The sequence below is a fragment of the Procambarus clarkii genome, chromosome 25 (genome assembly GCF_040958095.1).
Source record: "Procambarus clarkii isolate CNS0578487 chromosome 25, FALCON_Pclarkii_2.0, whole genome shotgun sequence".
Taxonomy (NCBI): Eukaryota; Metazoa; Arthropoda; class Malacostraca; order Decapoda; family Cambaridae; genus Procambarus; species Procambarus clarkii.
Genome location: NC_091174.1, coordinates 36,762,289 through 36,780,683, shown reverse-complemented (window position 1 = coordinate 36,780,683; position 18,395 = coordinate 36,762,289). Strand labels below are relative to the sequence as shown.

Below are 18,395 nucleotides of genomic sequence, written 5' to 3'. Positions count from 1 at the left end.
TTTATATCAATTCTATAGCAGTACAGCATCCCATCCGTCTAGGAGAATACGTACCTTATCCAGATAAATTGCGTGGCAAAAATTATGTTTTCAACCCTAAAGGGGAGCAAAATATATGTTTAATCCAATGTTTGGCAGCATATAAATGTCTTGCTCAGGGGATGACATTACACAACATTAGCAGGCGTTCCAAATCTGCCAGGTGGTGTCTTAGATTTGTCCGATGGCCTGAGGATATTGAAATTCCCATAACGTACGATAACATTAATAAAATTGAAAGCATAAATAAATTAAGTATATTTATCTATGTGCTCACCCGTGAAGATAATAGGTACTACATTAGCTTAGCTAGAAAAGGCAGGGAACATTCTGCTCGTAAAGTACCTTTGCTCATGCTAGAGGATCAGCATCTTGTACTCATTAAAGATTTCAATCAGTATGTTCGCAACATGCGTAGTAATTCTAGCAGAATGCCAAACAATCATATTTACTGTCATTCCTGTTTAATTCATTTGTCACCTGATGCTATGCGGGATCATGAAGAGTCATGTGAAGTTAAACAAACATTGAAATTTTACCCTGAAGGTCATAAAATCAAGTTCAAAAATTACGGTCGTGCCTATGGTCCCTCTCACACGGCATATTATGATTTAAAGTGCTTGTTGGACCCCTCCAATCCCCAAGGCATGATTGAGAAGCGTCACAAAGCCGTGGCATATGCTTTTATTATCATCAACAGGGAATTGGAGGTAGTAGAGATATTAACATATATGGGCGATGACCCTGTGAATCATTTCATAGATACTTTGGAGAAGTCATGGAAGAGAATTAAATCTGCCATGCCTAAATACAAAATATCTATGACACGTGAACATTGGCAGGCCTATAGACGTCAGAGAACATGTCAAATGTGTTATAGGCCATTTAAATCAGCAATGGACAAGCACCGTCATCATGATCATGCTATTGAATTTAATAATTATCTTGCAGCCTATTGCCGTAGGTGTAACATGCTGTGTAGAAATTCTTATAAATATTTATATACATTCTCTCACAATGCTGCTTATGACCTCGGAGTAATTTTAAATGAATTGTCCAACCTCCCTAACCGTGAAATTGATATTGCCTCCAAAGATGGATTCAAGTTCATGAAAGTAGATATCGGTAAACTTCGGTTTATGGATAGTCTGGCTTTACTAAATGGCGGGCTGGAAAAACTAGCTAAAGAACATATCAAGGAAGGTAAACCCACCACTTACACCTCAGTTATGCTAGATGACGTCCCTGTAGCCGCCCACCATTTATTAAAGACAGGCAAACAGGTCTTCTGTTATGACTACATTTCATCTTTGGAGAAATTAAATGAACCGGCTCTTCCTCCTCCCGAAGCCTTTTTCAATAGTTTAAAGCACGAGGCCATAAGCGAGAGTGATTATACACAGGCTAAAGAAGTATTTAGATTAGCGGAATGCAAGACCATTGGGGATTACTTGAAGGTCTATTTGAAAGTAGATACTGGACTATTGTGTGATGTGTTTACTGTATGGCGCAAGACCATGCTTGAGCTGTACAAGTTAGACATTACACACTATGTCTCGTTATCTAGTTTTGCATGGGACGCTTTCTTGTTTAAGAGCCAAGTTGTCTTGGACTCTATTTCTGATCCCCATTTGTACGATGTATTGCGTAGAAATCTAAGAGGCGGATTTACCTCTGTTGTGCGACAACACACAAGTGTACAAAATGAGCATACGGGTGCTGATCCTTCTAGCACTGATAAATATATTCTGTATTTAGATTTTAATGGCTTATACGCCACCTGTATGACAGAACTTCTTCCTCAAGGCGGGATCCGTAAATTATCTGCTGCCGAATGCAATGATTGGCTCCAACAGGGATTGGGAAATATTGCGTGTGATGGGGATAAGGGGTATTGGGTCATGTGTGATACCAAGCATGTCGCACCTGAGGTGGCTCGATACACGGATGACTTGCCATTAACCCTGTCACATGCTAATATTTCTACTGATCTTCTCTCCGATTATAGCAGACATATTTTAAATACCGAAGATCGTAAACTCCCCAAGAAAAACAATAAATTAATTGCTTCACATCTCCCTCAAAAAGATTACTTGGTGAGTTTAGATTTGCTTCAGATGCTGATGAAATTGGGATTGGAAGTGGCTAAGGTAAATGCAGTTTATGAATTCCAACAGAGCAAGTACCTTAAGGAATTTGTCGAAACAAATGCTCGTGAACGTGCAAATACACCTTGCGCCATTAAGGGTAAAGCTTTCAAGCTGGTATCAAATGCAATTTACGGCAAGAGTTTGACAAATGTGAGTAAATATGGCGATCAGCATTATTTAGTTACATCACGAGACAAATTCCAAAAGCATGCACGCAATCCGTTCTTCAAACGGAGCATTTTGTTAAGTGAAGACAGAGTCATTTGCACTGTTAAGAAACAATCACTTAAAGTCAATACACCAACTTATTTGGGGTTCCAGATCTTGCAAATAGCTAAGAGGATCCTATATGATTTTTGGTACAATACCGTCAAAGCTCATTATGGAGACAAAGCTAGATTGCTGTATACGGATACAGATTCGTATTTGATTGAATTAAGCTGTCCAAATGCTTTTGAGGAATTAAATAAACTGCCTTTATCTCAGCATATGGATTTCAGTAATTTCCCTCCTGAAAATCCCTATTTCGATGACTCTCGCAAAGGTCAACTAGGTTTGTTAAAATCGGAAGTTGGAGCCAAAATTATCAAGGAACTCATTGCATTGAAGCCTAAAATGTATTCAATTCTTACTCAAGATCAGGTTCAGATCTGTCGTTGTAAAGGAATTCCCACTTATCATCAGTCTAAACTCACTCATGCTGCTTTCCAAAGTGCTTTAGAGTTAAATATTGGGCAGAGGTTGCAATCCAGATCTATTAGGAATGTTAAAGGCCGTATGTGTACCTGTCTCACTGCAAAACGTGGATTGTCCGCCTTTGACGATAAACGTTATGTACTGAGTCCTACACAGTCTTTGGCGTATGGACACCCCGATATACCTCGAGCAGAAATTCATGAAGAAGAGAATGAGGAGGAGGAGGATGTACCTGCTGCTGCACGTCCTGTGAGACGTGGATTCCATCCCATATTCAATATGTGGGGGAAAACGCGATGCACTGGTTAACAAGACGTATCCTCACAATTAGTAACTGAAGAAATTGGTGATGGAACATTGCAACCTCCCCTAACCTGACATTGATGTTTGAAAATTGCTGCCTCCCCTAACCTGTCATTGATGTTTGAAAATTGCTACCTCCCCTAACCTGTCATTGATGTTTGAAAAATTGCGGGGCCCCTGACTCATCACTGATGTTCTGAAAATGCAGTCTCCCTTAACCTATGTTGAAAATGTTCTATTGTACATAAAAAATAAAAGTTTGTGAAATGTATACTTTAATGTTTTTATAAAACCGTGCCCCCCTAACCTATGTTTTGAAAATGTTCTATGCAAAAAATAAAAATATGAAATGTATGCTTCGATGTATAAATATAATAACCTTATCATTCTTATGTCAGTACAAACCCAACAAGAGTCATGGATAATTCACCTATCACTGAAGAACAACTTGATATTTTCAACGAACCCAGCAGAATAATTATTGCAGGTTTTTCCAATGGCGGAAAATCTTATTTGTGCACTAAACTCGTACAAAAATACCATCTGAAATTCTCCAGTATTATTATATGCGGCGGCAGTTACAGAGCATTGCTAGACGATCCAGTAATTAACAAGAAAATAATTGCTCAACCTGAAATTATTAACCCTTTAGATGAACGTACAGATGATTCACCTAGTTTAATTATTATCGATGACTTGTTCATCGAATCTGCCAATTCCAAAATTGTGTCTGATATCTTCACTAAAGGCAGACATCTTGCTATTTCGTGCATATTCATTACCCAAAATATATTTTTCTCTGGGAAATATGCTAGAAGTATCAGTTTAAACGCCTCCCATTTCATATTAGTGAAATCTAGAGATTTAGCTCAAATTGAGACTTTAGGGAGGCAGTTATTTGGAAAACAAGATTCTAAAAAGCTTTTGGATATCTACAAGAAAGCCATCAGTAAACCTTATGGATATTTATTGGTGGATTTAGGAGTGAAAACCCCTGAACGCATCACCTTCCGTAGCAATATTGTTGGTGAGCATCCATACGAAATTGTTTACCAATGGTGAATGTACTAAACAACTACCACAAGGGGAGGTTAGGGGGGTTGGGTGTATAGGATGTGTTCCCCACAACAACAACAACAACCACAAGGGGTGGTTAGGGGGGTTGGTATATCGGATGTATAAAACAGCTAAAACCATACAATCAGATATCACTTTATTAGAAGATGGAGAACGTACTAGATAAAATTTATTATAACCCCTCATCCACAGGAGGGTTAGGGGGGGTCAATAGGTTGTATAAAGCAGCTAAAACCCTAAAGACAGATATTACTTTATCAGATGTCAAAGAATACTTGAAATCGTCTAAAGCCTACACTTTGCACGCATTAAAACCTCGCAAATTTCTACGAAGAAAGGTGCTGAGTCCTAAACCCCGTATATATTTAGCTTGTGATTTAGCAGAAATGGGATTATTGGCCAAACACAATGATGATATTAAATACATTCTCGTCTGTGTCGATATTTTTTCACGGTATGCTCAAGTAGCACCTCTGATACGCAAAGATGGACAGACTGTGAGTAAGGCTCTGAAAAACATATTGGAATCCTCATATTTCAAAGGAATACGTAAAATTAATACAGATCGAGGAGGTGAATTTTATAATTCTCATATGCAACGAATGCTTGCAGCTAAAAATATTAAACTGTATAGCGTATTTTCTCAAGAAACAAAAGCTGCTATTGCCGAACGCTTTATACGTACCATGAAAACTAAGATTTATAAATATATGACTGCGCACAATACCTCGAGATATCTGCCCATATTGCCTGATATCATAAAGGCGTATAACACAACACCCCACCGAGGGTTAGGTGGTCGGACTCCAGTTGATGTCCATGCTTTATCTCGTCCACAAGATATAAAGAAACAGTTCAATCTCATGTATAAAAGTAAGGACAAACCTAAAGCAGGTCTTAGTTCTCTACTAGCTGTCGGGGACACAGTTCGCATTACTCTCTCCAACAGAATTTCGACATTCAAGAAAGGTTTTGCTAGACAAAACACGGAAGAAATTTTCAGAATTATTCGTATAGATAAAAGCCAGCCTATCCCATTATATTTTTTACAAGATTTGAATAACAAGCCTATTGACGGAGGGTTTTATAAGGAAGAATTAACCCTAACCCATTTACCAGCTGCATTTAATATTGAGAAAGTACTACGCAAACGTACATTGCCTAATAATAAATTACAGTATAAAGTAAGGTACGAAGGCTACGATTCTTCATTTGATCAGTGGATTGATGCTGATGATTTGTTGAAGATATGAAGAAGCCATTAGTATACAAGTACAGAGAGTTGGTGACCTTGCTGAGCAAACTCAATTCCTCAGCCAGGAAAAAATTGATTGCTCAGTTTAAAAAACCACATATTCATTGCTTGTCAGAGATTTTCAACAATTTTCTGAAAAATAGGCTTCCGGTTAAGAAGAAAGTTATAGTTAAATTGAAGAAATACAGAGACACCTTGCATTCGCTGGCTTGCAAGAAACCCTCAATTTCAAACAAAAAGCGTATTTTATTGACTCGTAAAGGAGGCAGTATCCTCGGTATATTATTACCCATAGCTGCTAGTTTAATTACCAGGATATTTTATAAATAAAAATGAAAGAATATTATTTAGTACCTCGTAAAACCATCGATGAGAGACCTGCTAAAGTACCAGTAGTAAAAAAAGCAGAAGTAGCGCCATCACTAGCTCCAACACCAGCAGCAAGTACTCCAGTAGCACCAGTTTCAGTACGAGCTAATCCTTCAATAGTACATTTGGTACATTTAAAATTGAAAGCTAAAGATCATGATTATGCTACTTCGCTGTTGAATTATTTTGATGAAAGCCAAATGGTGCAATGGGACGTCAATGGGAGTCTGCAAATGCCAGTGACTGGAATAAACATAATTGATGATATTTTAACTAAAATGACAATTCACCGCTCTGTATTCCCACGAGAAAAATTACCGCTGGTTAAATTATTCATCTCTTTAACCTCAACTCCACGAGAAATGTTTAGGAATACAGAATCTCGTAAACAAGTATTTAATGATGACGTGGTACTAAGAAGAAAACGGGTGTATGCTCCTACTACAGCTGCTGGAGAAACTAAACGCCCTAAAGTTGGCGGAGGAGCAACTTGGCTAGCATACTAAAGGTGAGTGTATAAATAGATGTTCTGTTTTGTTTTTAGTTTATTCATTCATAGTCCAGCAATGGATTCCCACGTTATTTACGCTACTAGTGTTTCTAATACAGATTTATTTCCTAATAACGTACCTAGTGCTTTTGAAAACAGACTGTATAATCAACTTGTGCTGGATTCTAGACGCTCCTACGAAATGTGTCTCCAGAATTTATTATTGCCTTCGTCATATTACATAATAAGATCAGATGATCTGGAGAGTTATATCCGCGTGAGAATTATGTACCTAGATGTTAAAGGAATTAGTTACAAACATTCCAAATTTCTACCGAAAACTAATATTTTAGCTGGTGGCATAAAGGAAATTATATACGCCATCAATAATGAAATTACCCATATATTTTCACAGAACGATTTGAGTTTTGTGTCTGATGTCTATAAGACGCATTTCCCAAGATATGCTGATGCATATATTAAATATGGAACGATTTCCAATAGAGTAAAGGTCAATACCGCGAGCAGCGATGAGAATGTATTGTATTATGACGATAATCGAGCAATATGCAGGATTTCCCTATCTTTTGGGGCGAGTATTGGCAAGGTTTTAGGAACTGAACAGCATAAAAATTATGATATATACGTGCACAAGAATTATTTGGATGAAACACCCATATCAGACACGTGTCCCTACCCTCCACAACCCAGGGGCATGATGGATTACTTGTGTGTTTATTGTGATAAAATTGCTCCTACGATGTACGGAAATTTATTAGTGAATATATTGGACGTAGTGTCTTTGCAGGGTGGTGAAAGCACGAATAGGAAACTATATAAACCTCTAAATACAAATGTACTGGATAGTATAAGTATTGCAGTAACAGATCCTAATGGGACCCCTATTTATTTTGATAAACGAGGAAGCACAACAGCTGTTTTACATATACGACCCCGAATTGGGTCTATATAATAAGGACATTACAGTTCCGAGCCTCATTACTCATCTGCAAGCTACAAAATGCGCGTCAATTTCATCCCTCCGTCTGTAGACGAAATATTATTCTTAATTAGCCCACCTGCCTCATATAAAGGAGGTGGGCTGAGTGATATTAGAATATTCAATAGGAGTCATATAAGAAGAGGTGGTATATTCAGTTTCCTCACTGGTTTAGCCCGTAAAGCAGCCCCATTTTTAATGAGAACCCTCGCTCCTGCCGTCTTAAGTATGGGTCAGAATGTATTGCAAGACATGCAAACAGGCGAACATTCCTTTAAAAAGTCAATGAAGAAGCATGGGATCGAATCATTGAAGGGAGTTGGCCGTCAGATTTTAGGTGGTGGTAAAAGGCAGAAAAAGTCTAAGAGAAAGGCTAAGGCCACCAAATTAGCACTTATTCGCAGTTTCACAAAACAGAATAAGAAGAATAAGAGATATAATGACGTGTTTGCATAAATTACAATTCATTCCTCTCATAGCATCCAGCATGAATACTACTACTACACTAGGAGCGGGGCTACAATCCCCTTTGGAAAGTTACACAGTGGCTGTAACAGATGGATTTCCCAAACTTAATTCAGCACGTATGATTGAGTCCACTATAGCCAGCAGGAAAAATATTGATATTTTACCTGTTAATTTAGGAATTAATAAATTTAAGGACTCGTATATTGAATTTAGAATCCCTGGCATTCCTGGTCATTTCCTGGATATGTCATCACTAGCCCTAGAAGTAGGTATAGAATTAACAGAAGCTGACGCCGCAATAGATTCGGGCAAAAAAGTGACTGTCGCCAATGGTTTATCACAAACACTTTTTAAAACAGTGGTGGTGTATTTCAACGAACAAGTAGTTGAAAGTAATTCTTTATTTTCTTATTGGGCGTATATAAAGCTGCTAACGACTCTTTCCAGAAGTAAAATTGATGGTTTTAAGCATCTAGCGCATTTTTATAAAGAAGAGGCGCTAACGATACCCAATAAAATTGATACGCAGTATTTTGCTACGACCACGATAGATCAGGATGAGAAAATGGTTAATATGAAAGAACACGGCATTTATACGTGCTTTAAATTACTGCTGGATATTGCATCTATTAGCGAATATTTACTGGATAACGTAGATGTAAGAATACGTTTAGAGTTAAATAGTGATAAATGGGTTATTGGCAGTGATACAGCAACTGCTAATTATAAATATAATATAAATATGGCCCGCTTATGGATAGATAGATTAACCCCATTCCCTTCTGGGCTACTAGCTATTAACAGAGCACTCGCCCAAAATAAAGGAGCAGTAACGTATATATTTGATAAAACCCTATTTAAAACCTATATTCTAGGGCAGGGCCAAAAATCATTAACTATGGACCAACCCTGGGGTGGAGTGATCCCTGAGAAGTTATACATGGCCATTATTGATATGGAAGCCATTTCTGGAGATTATACCTTAAACCCATTATATTTCAACAATTCTGCCTTGAGCAACGTATATATCTCGGTGAACGGAACGAGTTTATTTAATATCGCGTGTGATTTCCCCCATAAATGTTCGAAATTATATTATACGGTCCTGAATGCCGTAGGATTTAATGTAGATAATATTTTGTCCTACGAATCGTTCGTTAAAGGACAAACTCTGCTGGTCTTTAATTTATTACCAGAAGAAATAAAGGATACAGTTTCCTTGGAAGCGACAGGGAATTTAAGAATTACATTGGAATTTAATACAGCCATAGTGGGAAATAAAGTCATACTGCTGTTTGGTCCTACTACTGGGGTTATGAAAATTAATGCTGACCGACGTATTATTTGTGAAGCGAGAGCCTAAGAAACACGAATTGTTTAGAAATAAACAATGGGTTGAAAAATATATATTTAGGGGAAGAAGCCATATATATTGGATGTTATTTAGCGAACGATGTACGGAGAATCTTCAAGAAATTGAATAAAGAGCCAGTGGTATTTATTTTAAATACTTTAGATGAGAAATCCCCTGTAACGATGATGGGTCATTGGATGACTGTGTATGTACACAATAAACCTTCAGGAGCCATTATCGCCCTGTTGGACAGTTAGGGCTGAAGATGGAATTCCATTCACGTTATTTACAGGAATTCCTCTCTTATTTTGAAGATTACAGAGTTTACATGTTTACACAACGCATACAGAGCATGGACTCCTATTATTGTGGAGCCTATGCCATGTTTTTCGTTTATCAATTATGCAACCTGAACTTGAGAGATGCACTATATAAATTTGAAACTTTATTTGAATATGGGGAATATGATATGAACGATAGGAAGATAATTCAATTTGCATATTCTAATTTTGCAATGCCTAACTGCAAAAAGACATTTTGCATAGATAGACAGGATAAATGTCTTTCGCTGTGTAATGACTCCTTATATTACTGAGCTGTAAGTATATTTCTAGATGTTTGCCATATATTGTCTTTCATATTATTGCTGATTTATTATTATTATTATTATTATTATTATTCTGTGTTGCTAATATGGTTTCTATTTATTCTTCCAGATTTGATGTGGCAGAGGAACTGGTCTCACAAAAAATTACAAGGATCTGGGATTGCTATGACCAACATCTGAAATATTATGCTTGTTCCCCATTACAATTTTACTGTTAAGACTAGAATGTGAACTTTTATTGCCAATAAAATAATAGAAACCTATACAATGTATATTCTTAAACCTCTGATAGGTTAGGTGGGGATGGTTAGTCTAGTCATTTTTGAATAATAACATCAAATACTCATGCCAGTAGGACGCCAAAGGTCGCATTGGTTGTCTGGTGACGTCATACATAGTTGACCAGTAAGGTACTGTAATACCTTGACACCTATATGCTAATGACCATCAATACCTTATCCATATACCTGAGGTCGCTTTTCACGATGTCACTAAACAACAACAATAACTGGTCTGTAGAATGTATTTGTTTGTTATATATATATATATATATATATATATATATATATATATATATATATATATATATATATATATATATATAATAAGTTAGGATAGGTTAGGTTAGGATGGTTTTAGGGTTATGAATAACAGAAAATATAAGCAATGAGCGAAAATACGAGCTATTGTAGCTGAATATCAACTCTGATGAAGCATAGAGTATAGGTGAGGTATTAAGCCTGATTAAGAGTTCACACTTATGTGTGAACCTCCTGGGACCCGCATTTAGCCGGTTGACGCCTCGCGCCACATTAGGGATGATGACGTCAGAAACGAAGGCCTTATTTCAAAACATGAGAGGCTTGCTTTTCATTGAAGTTACCATGCCTGGCAGGGGACTGTTAGTTTATACAGTAATGTTGGATTAGTACTGAAATCGCATTGAAGTCACCATGCCTGGCAGGGGACTGTTAGTTTTTACAGTAATATTGGATTAGTACTGAAATCGCATTGAAGTCACTACGCCTGGCAGGGGTCTGTTGTCATACAAATGAGAGATAGTAAGTTTTCATTTTTATTTTGCCCTATGCTCAATAAGCAATCTCTGAAGAAAGATTGACAAAGCTTAAATTACATTCTCTAGAAAGGAAAAGAAATAGAGGTGACATGATAGAGCTGTGAATGAATGGACATGATAAAGGGGGAATATTAATAGACTATTAAAATTATCAACACTAGACAGAACATGAAACAATGGACATAAATTGGAATAAGTTATAGATTTAGGAAAAAGACCTGGGTAAATACTGGTTCTGTACCAGGGTTTGAACTCATTTCTTATGTTATTATTATGTAATCTTAGCTATAAAATGATCTTAGACAATGGGAAACAGTACGGCAATACCTTATTGAGAAAAACGAGCTTATAATCGTTAACGCCATTGCACATTAGGCTTGACAGAAGGCAGCATTTTAATCCCCTTTGCTATAAATATTGAAAATGGGAATAAATACACTATAACAGAAAACGGTCTTATTCAGGGAAGATGAAGACGGGGTGACTGGCTAGCTGATGACGTCATTGACTATTAGCGATGCCTGTGCTTGGACAACCCAGGGGTAACCAAAATCATGTATGACTACAAGGGACCTTTTAATCCCCTTGAGCGAAATTTCATGGACTACAAGGCAATCACCCGGTGGGGTAACGAAAAAACATGAGGCCAAGTAGGGGCCGTCGGATAAATGTCAATGACTTCGACACAACTTAGAAAACGGACACAGAAGGGGGAGTGAAAATCTCACCGGGGCAACGAAAAAACATGAGGCCAAGTAGGGGCCGTCGGATAAATGTCAATGACTTTGACACAACTTAGAAAACGGACACAGACGGGAGTGAAAATCTCACCGGGGCAACGAAAAAACATGAGGCCAAGTAGGGGCCGTCGGATAAATGTCAATGACTTCGACACAACTTAGAAAACGGACACAGAAGGGGAGTGAAAATCTCACCGGGGCAACGAAAAAACATGAGGCCAAGTAGGGGCCGTTGGAAAAAGCAAAACGGCCCCTACTTGGCCTCATTTATACTACTCACAATGTTACGCGGCAATTGGTTCCACAAATCAACAACCCTGTTACTGAACCAGTATTTACCCAAGTCTTTCCTAAATCTAAACTTATCCAATTTATACCCATTGTTTCGTGTTCTGTCTTGTGTTGATACTTTTAATACCCTATTAATATCCCCTTTGTTATGTCCATTCACCCACTTGTAAACCTCTATCATGGCACCCCTAACTCTTCGCCTTTCCAGTGAATGCAACTTAAGCTTTGTTAATCTTTCTTCATATGAAAGATTCCTAATTTGGGGAATTAACTTAGTCATCCTACGCTGGACACGTTCAAGTGAATATATATCCATTCTATAAAATGGCGACCAAAACTGAACTGCATAATCTAAATGGGGCCTAACTAGAGCAAGATACAGCTTGAGAACCACACCAGGTGTCTTGTTACTAACGCTTCGATTAATAAATCCCAGTGTCCGATTTGCCTTATTACGAACATTGATGCATTGATCCTTTTGTTTTAAATTCTTACTAATCATAACTCCCACATCCCTTTCGCAATCCGACTTGGCAATCTCAACACCATCTAGCTCGTATCTTGTAACTCTATCATCATTACCTAACCTCAGAACTTTACATTTATCAGCATTAAACTGCATCTGCCAATCCTTTGACCATTTCAAAACCCTATCTAGATCAATTTGAAGTGATAGTGAGTCCTCCTCCGAATTAATTTCCCTACCGATTTTCGTATCATCAGCAAATTTGCAAATGTTGCTACTCAAACCTGAATCTAAATCATTTATATATATTATAAACAACAGAGGTCCCAGGACAGAGCCTTGAGGCACTCCACTTACAACATTTTCCCACTTTGACTTGACTCCATTTATACTAACTCTCTGTTTCCTTTGGTATAGCCATGCCCTAATCCAGCTTAATATAGCACCCCCAATACCATGAGCCTCTATCTTTTAAATCATAAGAACATAAGAACATAAGAACAAAGGTAACTGCAGAAGGCCTATTGGCCCATACGAGGCAGCTCCTATTCTATAACCACCCAATCCCACTCATATACTTGTCCAACCCGTGCTTGAAACAATCGAGGGACCCCACCTCCACAATGTTACGCGGCAATTGGTTCCACAAATCAACAACCCTGTTACTGAACCAGTATTTACCCAAGTCTTTCCTAAATCTAAACTTATCCAATTTATATCCATTGTTTCGTGTTCAGTCTTTCTTTGTGGCAGTCTTTCATGTGGCACTGTATCAAAAGCTTTGCTAAAGTCAAGGTACACAACATCACAATCCTAACCACTATCAACTGCCTCAACTATGCTAGAATAAAAAGATAACAAATTTGTTAAACATGAACGGCCATTTATAAAACCATGTTGCGACTCAATTATTAATTTATGTTTTTCAAGATGAAGACGAATTTTATTTGCTATTATAGATTCGAGTAACTTTCCCACAATAGACGTTAGGCTAATTGGTCGATAGTTAGACGCAAGTGATCTATCTCCTTTCTTAAAAACTGGTATCACATTAGCAACTTTCCAAAACTCCGGCACTCTGCCTGACTCTATTGATTTATTAAATATGATTGGCAGTGGGTCACAAAGCTCCTCTTTGCATTCTTTAAGCACCCTGGCAAACACTTCATCCGGCCCTGGGGATTTGTTTGGTTTGAGTTTTAACAAAGTTGACTTTTCTTTGTTTAAGAACATCCTTTCTGGTAACTGCTAAACTCGTCAACCTGTCCTCGTCCCCACCCACATAGACTTGTTCGGCTGAAGGCATATTGTTAAGTTCCACTTTAGTAAATACAGATACAAAATATTTATTAAAAATACTACTCATCTCATCATCACTATCTGTTATTTGACCTGTTTCAGTTTTTAATGGACCTATCCTTTCCCTAGTCTTAGTTCGATATAACTGAAAAAACCTTTAGGATTTGTCTTTGCTTGCCCTGTTATGCGAACTTCATAGTTTCTTTTTGCTTTCCTTATCTCTTTTTTAACATTTCTAACCAGTTGTACGAATTCCTGTTCTAAAGTGACCTCCCCATTTTTAATCCTTTTGTACCAAGCTCTCTTTTTACCTATAAGGTTCTTCAAATTCTTTGTTATCCACTATGGGTCATTAGTTTTCGATCTATTCAATTTGTATGGTATACTACGTTCCTGTGCTTTGTTTAGAATATTCTTAAATAAGTTATATAGTGAATCCACATCGAAATCCCCATTTACGTCACCTATCGCTGGGTTCATGTCTCGCTCCAAGACCGGCCCACACCCCATACCCAAGACTTTCCAATCAATTTGACCCAAAAAATTTCTTAAGCTATTAAAATCAGCTTTTCGAAAATCTGGCACTTTAACAGAATTTTCATCTACTGGTGTATTCCATTCTATGCTAAATCTGATTTCTTTGTGATCACCGTTCCCTAGCTCACTCCCTATTTCGATGTCATTAATTTGCGTTTCCCTGTTAGTTAACACTAAATCTAAAATATTATTTTCCCGTGTTGGTTCCTTAATGTGTTGAGTAAGAAAGCAATCATCAATTAATTCTAGAAAATCTTCTGCTTCGCTATTCCCTGTTTTGTTCAACCAGTTTATTCCACTAAAATTAAAGTCACCCATGACATAAATACTGTTAGATAAGAACATAAGAACAAAGGTAACTGCAGAAGGCCTATTGGCCCATACGAGGCAGCTCCTATTCTATAACCACCCAATCCCACTCATATACTTGTCCAACCCGTGCTTGAAACAATCGAGGGACCCCACCTCCACAATGTTACGCGGCAATTGGTTCCACAAATCAACAACCCTGTTACTGAACCAGTATTTACCCAAGTCTTTCCTAAATCTAAACTTATCCAATTTATATCCATTGTTTCGTGTTCTGTCCTGTGTTGATACTTTTAATACCCTATTAATATCCCCCCGGTTATGTCCATTCATCCACTTGTAAAACTCTATCATGTCACCCCTAACTCTTCGCCTTTCCAGTGAATGCAACTTAAGCTTTGTTAATCTTTCTTCATATGAAAGATTTCTAATTTGGGGAATTAACTTAGTCATCCTACGCTGGACACGTTCAAGTGAATTTATATCCATTCTATAATATGGCGACCAAAACTGAACTGCATAATCTAAATGGGGCCTAACTAGAGCAAGATATAGCTTAAGAACCACACCAGGTGTCTTGTTACTAGATCTAGATGCCCTAGATATTTCATCCCATAGGTGCTTTGCTTCCATTCTGTCTAAATTTGGTGGCCCTTATATAACTCCTATTATAATATTATTTGCTTTTTCGTTTAATTCTATCCAAATAGTTTCTGTGTGTGGCTCAGTTTTGATTCCCTCTTTGAGACTGCATTTCAAATTGTCCCTAACATATATGGCTACTCCACCTCCTCGTCTAATATATCTGTGTGAAATGTAGGATGACTAAGTTAATTCCCCAAATTAGAAATCTTTCATATGAAGAAAGATTAACAAAGCTTAAGTTGCATTCACTGGAAAGGCGAAGAGTTAGGGGTGACATGATAGAGGTTTACAAGTGGGTGAGTGGACATAACAAAGGGGATATTAATAGGGTATTAAAAGTATCAACACAAGACAGAACACGAAACAATGGGTATAAATTGGATAAGTTTAGATTTAGGAAAGACTTGGCTAAATACTGGTTCAGTAACAGGGTTGTTGATTTGTGGAACCAATTACCGCGTAACGTGCTGGAGGTGGGGTCCCTCGATTGTTTCAAGCGCGGGTTGGACAAGTATATGAGTGGGATTGGGTGGTTAGAAATAGGAGCTGCCTCGTATGGACCAATAGGCCTTCTGCAGTTGCCTTTGTTCTTATGAAATAGTTTAAATCCATTTATTTGATATTCAGCTAATAGTTCTCTATTTTCTACATTCATCCACGTTTCGGTAAGTGCAATAATATCTATTTTTTCTGTGCAGACAAGAGCATTTAATTCGTTAATTTTATTTCTTAGACTTCTACTGTTAGTGTAATATACCCTAAGTGAATTGTTATTTTGAGGCCCTTCTCTTTCCCTGATCATTTTGCCAATTCCTTTCTCCCACAAACACATACTTTTATTATCTCCTTCCTCCAAATCAATTCCCATACCTCTATCTACTAACAGTTTGAACCCAAACAAACACCTCTAACCACTTCTTCTAACGAGTTCGCAACAGCAACAACCCCAGCTCTCGATAGATGCACCCCATCACGAGCATACATTTCATTTCTTCCATAGAAGTGTTCCCAGTTGTCTATGAAAGATATTGCATATGATTTGCAATATCTTTCCAGCCGGCAATTGACACCAAGTGCCCTTGACATCCATTCATTTCCCACTCCCTTTCTTGGAAGAATGCCACATATGATCGGGATTCCTCCCTTACTCCTAACTAATTCAATGGCTGTCCTGAATCTCTGTATTAGTTCCTCACTCCTAACTCGCCCAACATCATTACCCCCTGCATTAATACAAATAATGGGTTTGTTTCCATTTCCTGTCATAACATCATTCATGTTTCCAACAATATCACCAATTCCAGCTTCCGGATAGCAAACCCTTAATCTGTTCCCCCTATCTCTGGCACAAAACGTTCTGTCTAAATATCTCACCTGGGAATCTCCCACAACCAAAATTCGCTTCGATTCTCCCTTTTCCTTTCGAGCAGTTTGAGGGACCTGCGCTTCAATGCTCCTCGTTACTTTGTCTTTGCCACCTTGTTGAACAACAGGTTCAACACAGCACTCGTCCTCTAATACGTCAAATGCGTTAAAAGTCCTTAGGTGTAGGCTATTAGTTGTCGGTTTTGCCAAGGTCTTCTTAAGACCCCTGTCTTTCACAACTTGCCAAGACGAGGACTTCTTAATACTGGTCCCGTCAGTCCTTAATAAGGTCCAGTCAATACTGGCCTCCTCCTTCGTTTCCTCCCGAAGTCTCAGCCGTCGTACCTCCTCCCGCAGGGAATCCATCTCTGCTCTCAGAGCTCCAACCAGACTCACCAAATCCTTTACTAATCCTTCCATTATTGCAATAATAATGTTATTAGAATCGGAGCTCCAGCTAACACAACCTCTCACTGTGACTGCACCTGATTGACAAAGCTCAAATTACATTCTCTAGAAAGGTGAAGAATTTGGGGTGATATGATAGAGATGTACACGTGGATGATTGGACATAATAAAAGGGATACTAATAGGGTATTAAAAGTATCATCACAAGACAGAACACGAAACGATGGGTATAAACTGGATAAGTTTAGATTTATGAAAGATATGGAGTAAATTCTGGTTTGATAACAAGGTTGTTGATTTGTGGAACAAATTACCACATAACATAATAGAAGTAGAATCCTTGATTGTTTCAAGCGTAGGTTAGACATATATATATATATATATATATATATATGAAAGAGATTTTGTGGATATAAAATGGAGCTGCCTGGTATGGGCCAATAGGCCTTCAGCAGTTACCTTTATTACTGTGTTCTTCTTATTATATCTGTGGCAGATACGAGGCGGGTGGAAGTGGGGTGGCGCGAGGTGGTGGTGGTGGGCGTGTGGGCGGTGGGGGCGATGGTGGTGACCTGGAGCTACTGCTGTAACCTAATGTCCCAGCTGACGGTCCGTCACGTACCCATGCCAGTACAGACCATCACAGACCTCGTCAACCACAAGTCCTACACCGTCATCATGGAGCCCAACAACATTGTCACTGACACCCTGGCGGTGAGTACTGACACCTCCGCCTTCTCTCTCTCTCTCTCTCTCTCTCTCTCTCTCTCTCTCTCTCTCTCTCTCTCTCTCTCTCTCTCTCTCTCTCTCTCTCTCTCTCTCTCTCAATCACTACACCTTGGTGGGGAGTACTGACAACCTCCACCCTCTCGCTCCCTCTCACTTCACCCTGGTGGTGAGTACTTACACCCTCTGCCTTCTCTCTCTTTCTGACACCATCTGGTCACCACTTGGTCCGGGAGACATCTCCCGTCACGCAGGGTGCAGTCGCACCTTCACAGATCTCCAGTATCATCTATTGATACTGGAAATGGCTCAAAAGGGCCACCACTTACGGGCTATTCATGCCCGTGCCACCTTTTGGGTGGCTTAATCTTCTCGCTCTCTCTCTCTCTCTCTCTCTCTCTCTCTCTCTCTCTCTCTCTCTCTCTTTCTCACTTTACCCTTGTGGTGAGTACTGACATTCTCCATCCTCTCTCCCTTTCTCACTACATCTTGGTGGTGAGTACTGACAACTTCCTCCTCTCTCTCTCTCTCACTACACCCTGGCGGTGAGTACTGACACCCTTCGCCCTCTCTCTCTCTCTCACTACACCCTGGTGGTGAGTACTGACACCCTTCGCCCTCTCTCTCTCTCTCACTACACCCTGGCAGTGAGTACTGACACCCTTCGCCCTCTCTCTCTCTCTCACTACACCCTGGCAGTGAGTACTGACACCCTTCGCCCTC

General features: G+C 38.7%; 1 protein-coding gene across 1 annotated transcript in view; it reads left to right on the top strand.

Moving 5' to 3' along the window:
• Positions 1–17,169: 17,169 nt before the first annotated feature.
• The window catches only part of LOC138368564 (uncharacterized), a 164,324-nt gene continuing 163,098 nt past the window's right edge, over positions 17,170–18,395 (top strand). The window contains exons 1-2 of the mRNA XM_069331087.1: positions 17,170–17,173; positions 17,443–17,660. Of these exons, the coding sequence (XP_069187188.1) occupies positions 17,170–17,173; positions 17,443–17,660 (222 nt within the window). The remainder of the gene's footprint in view (positions 17,174–17,442; positions 17,661–18,395) is intronic.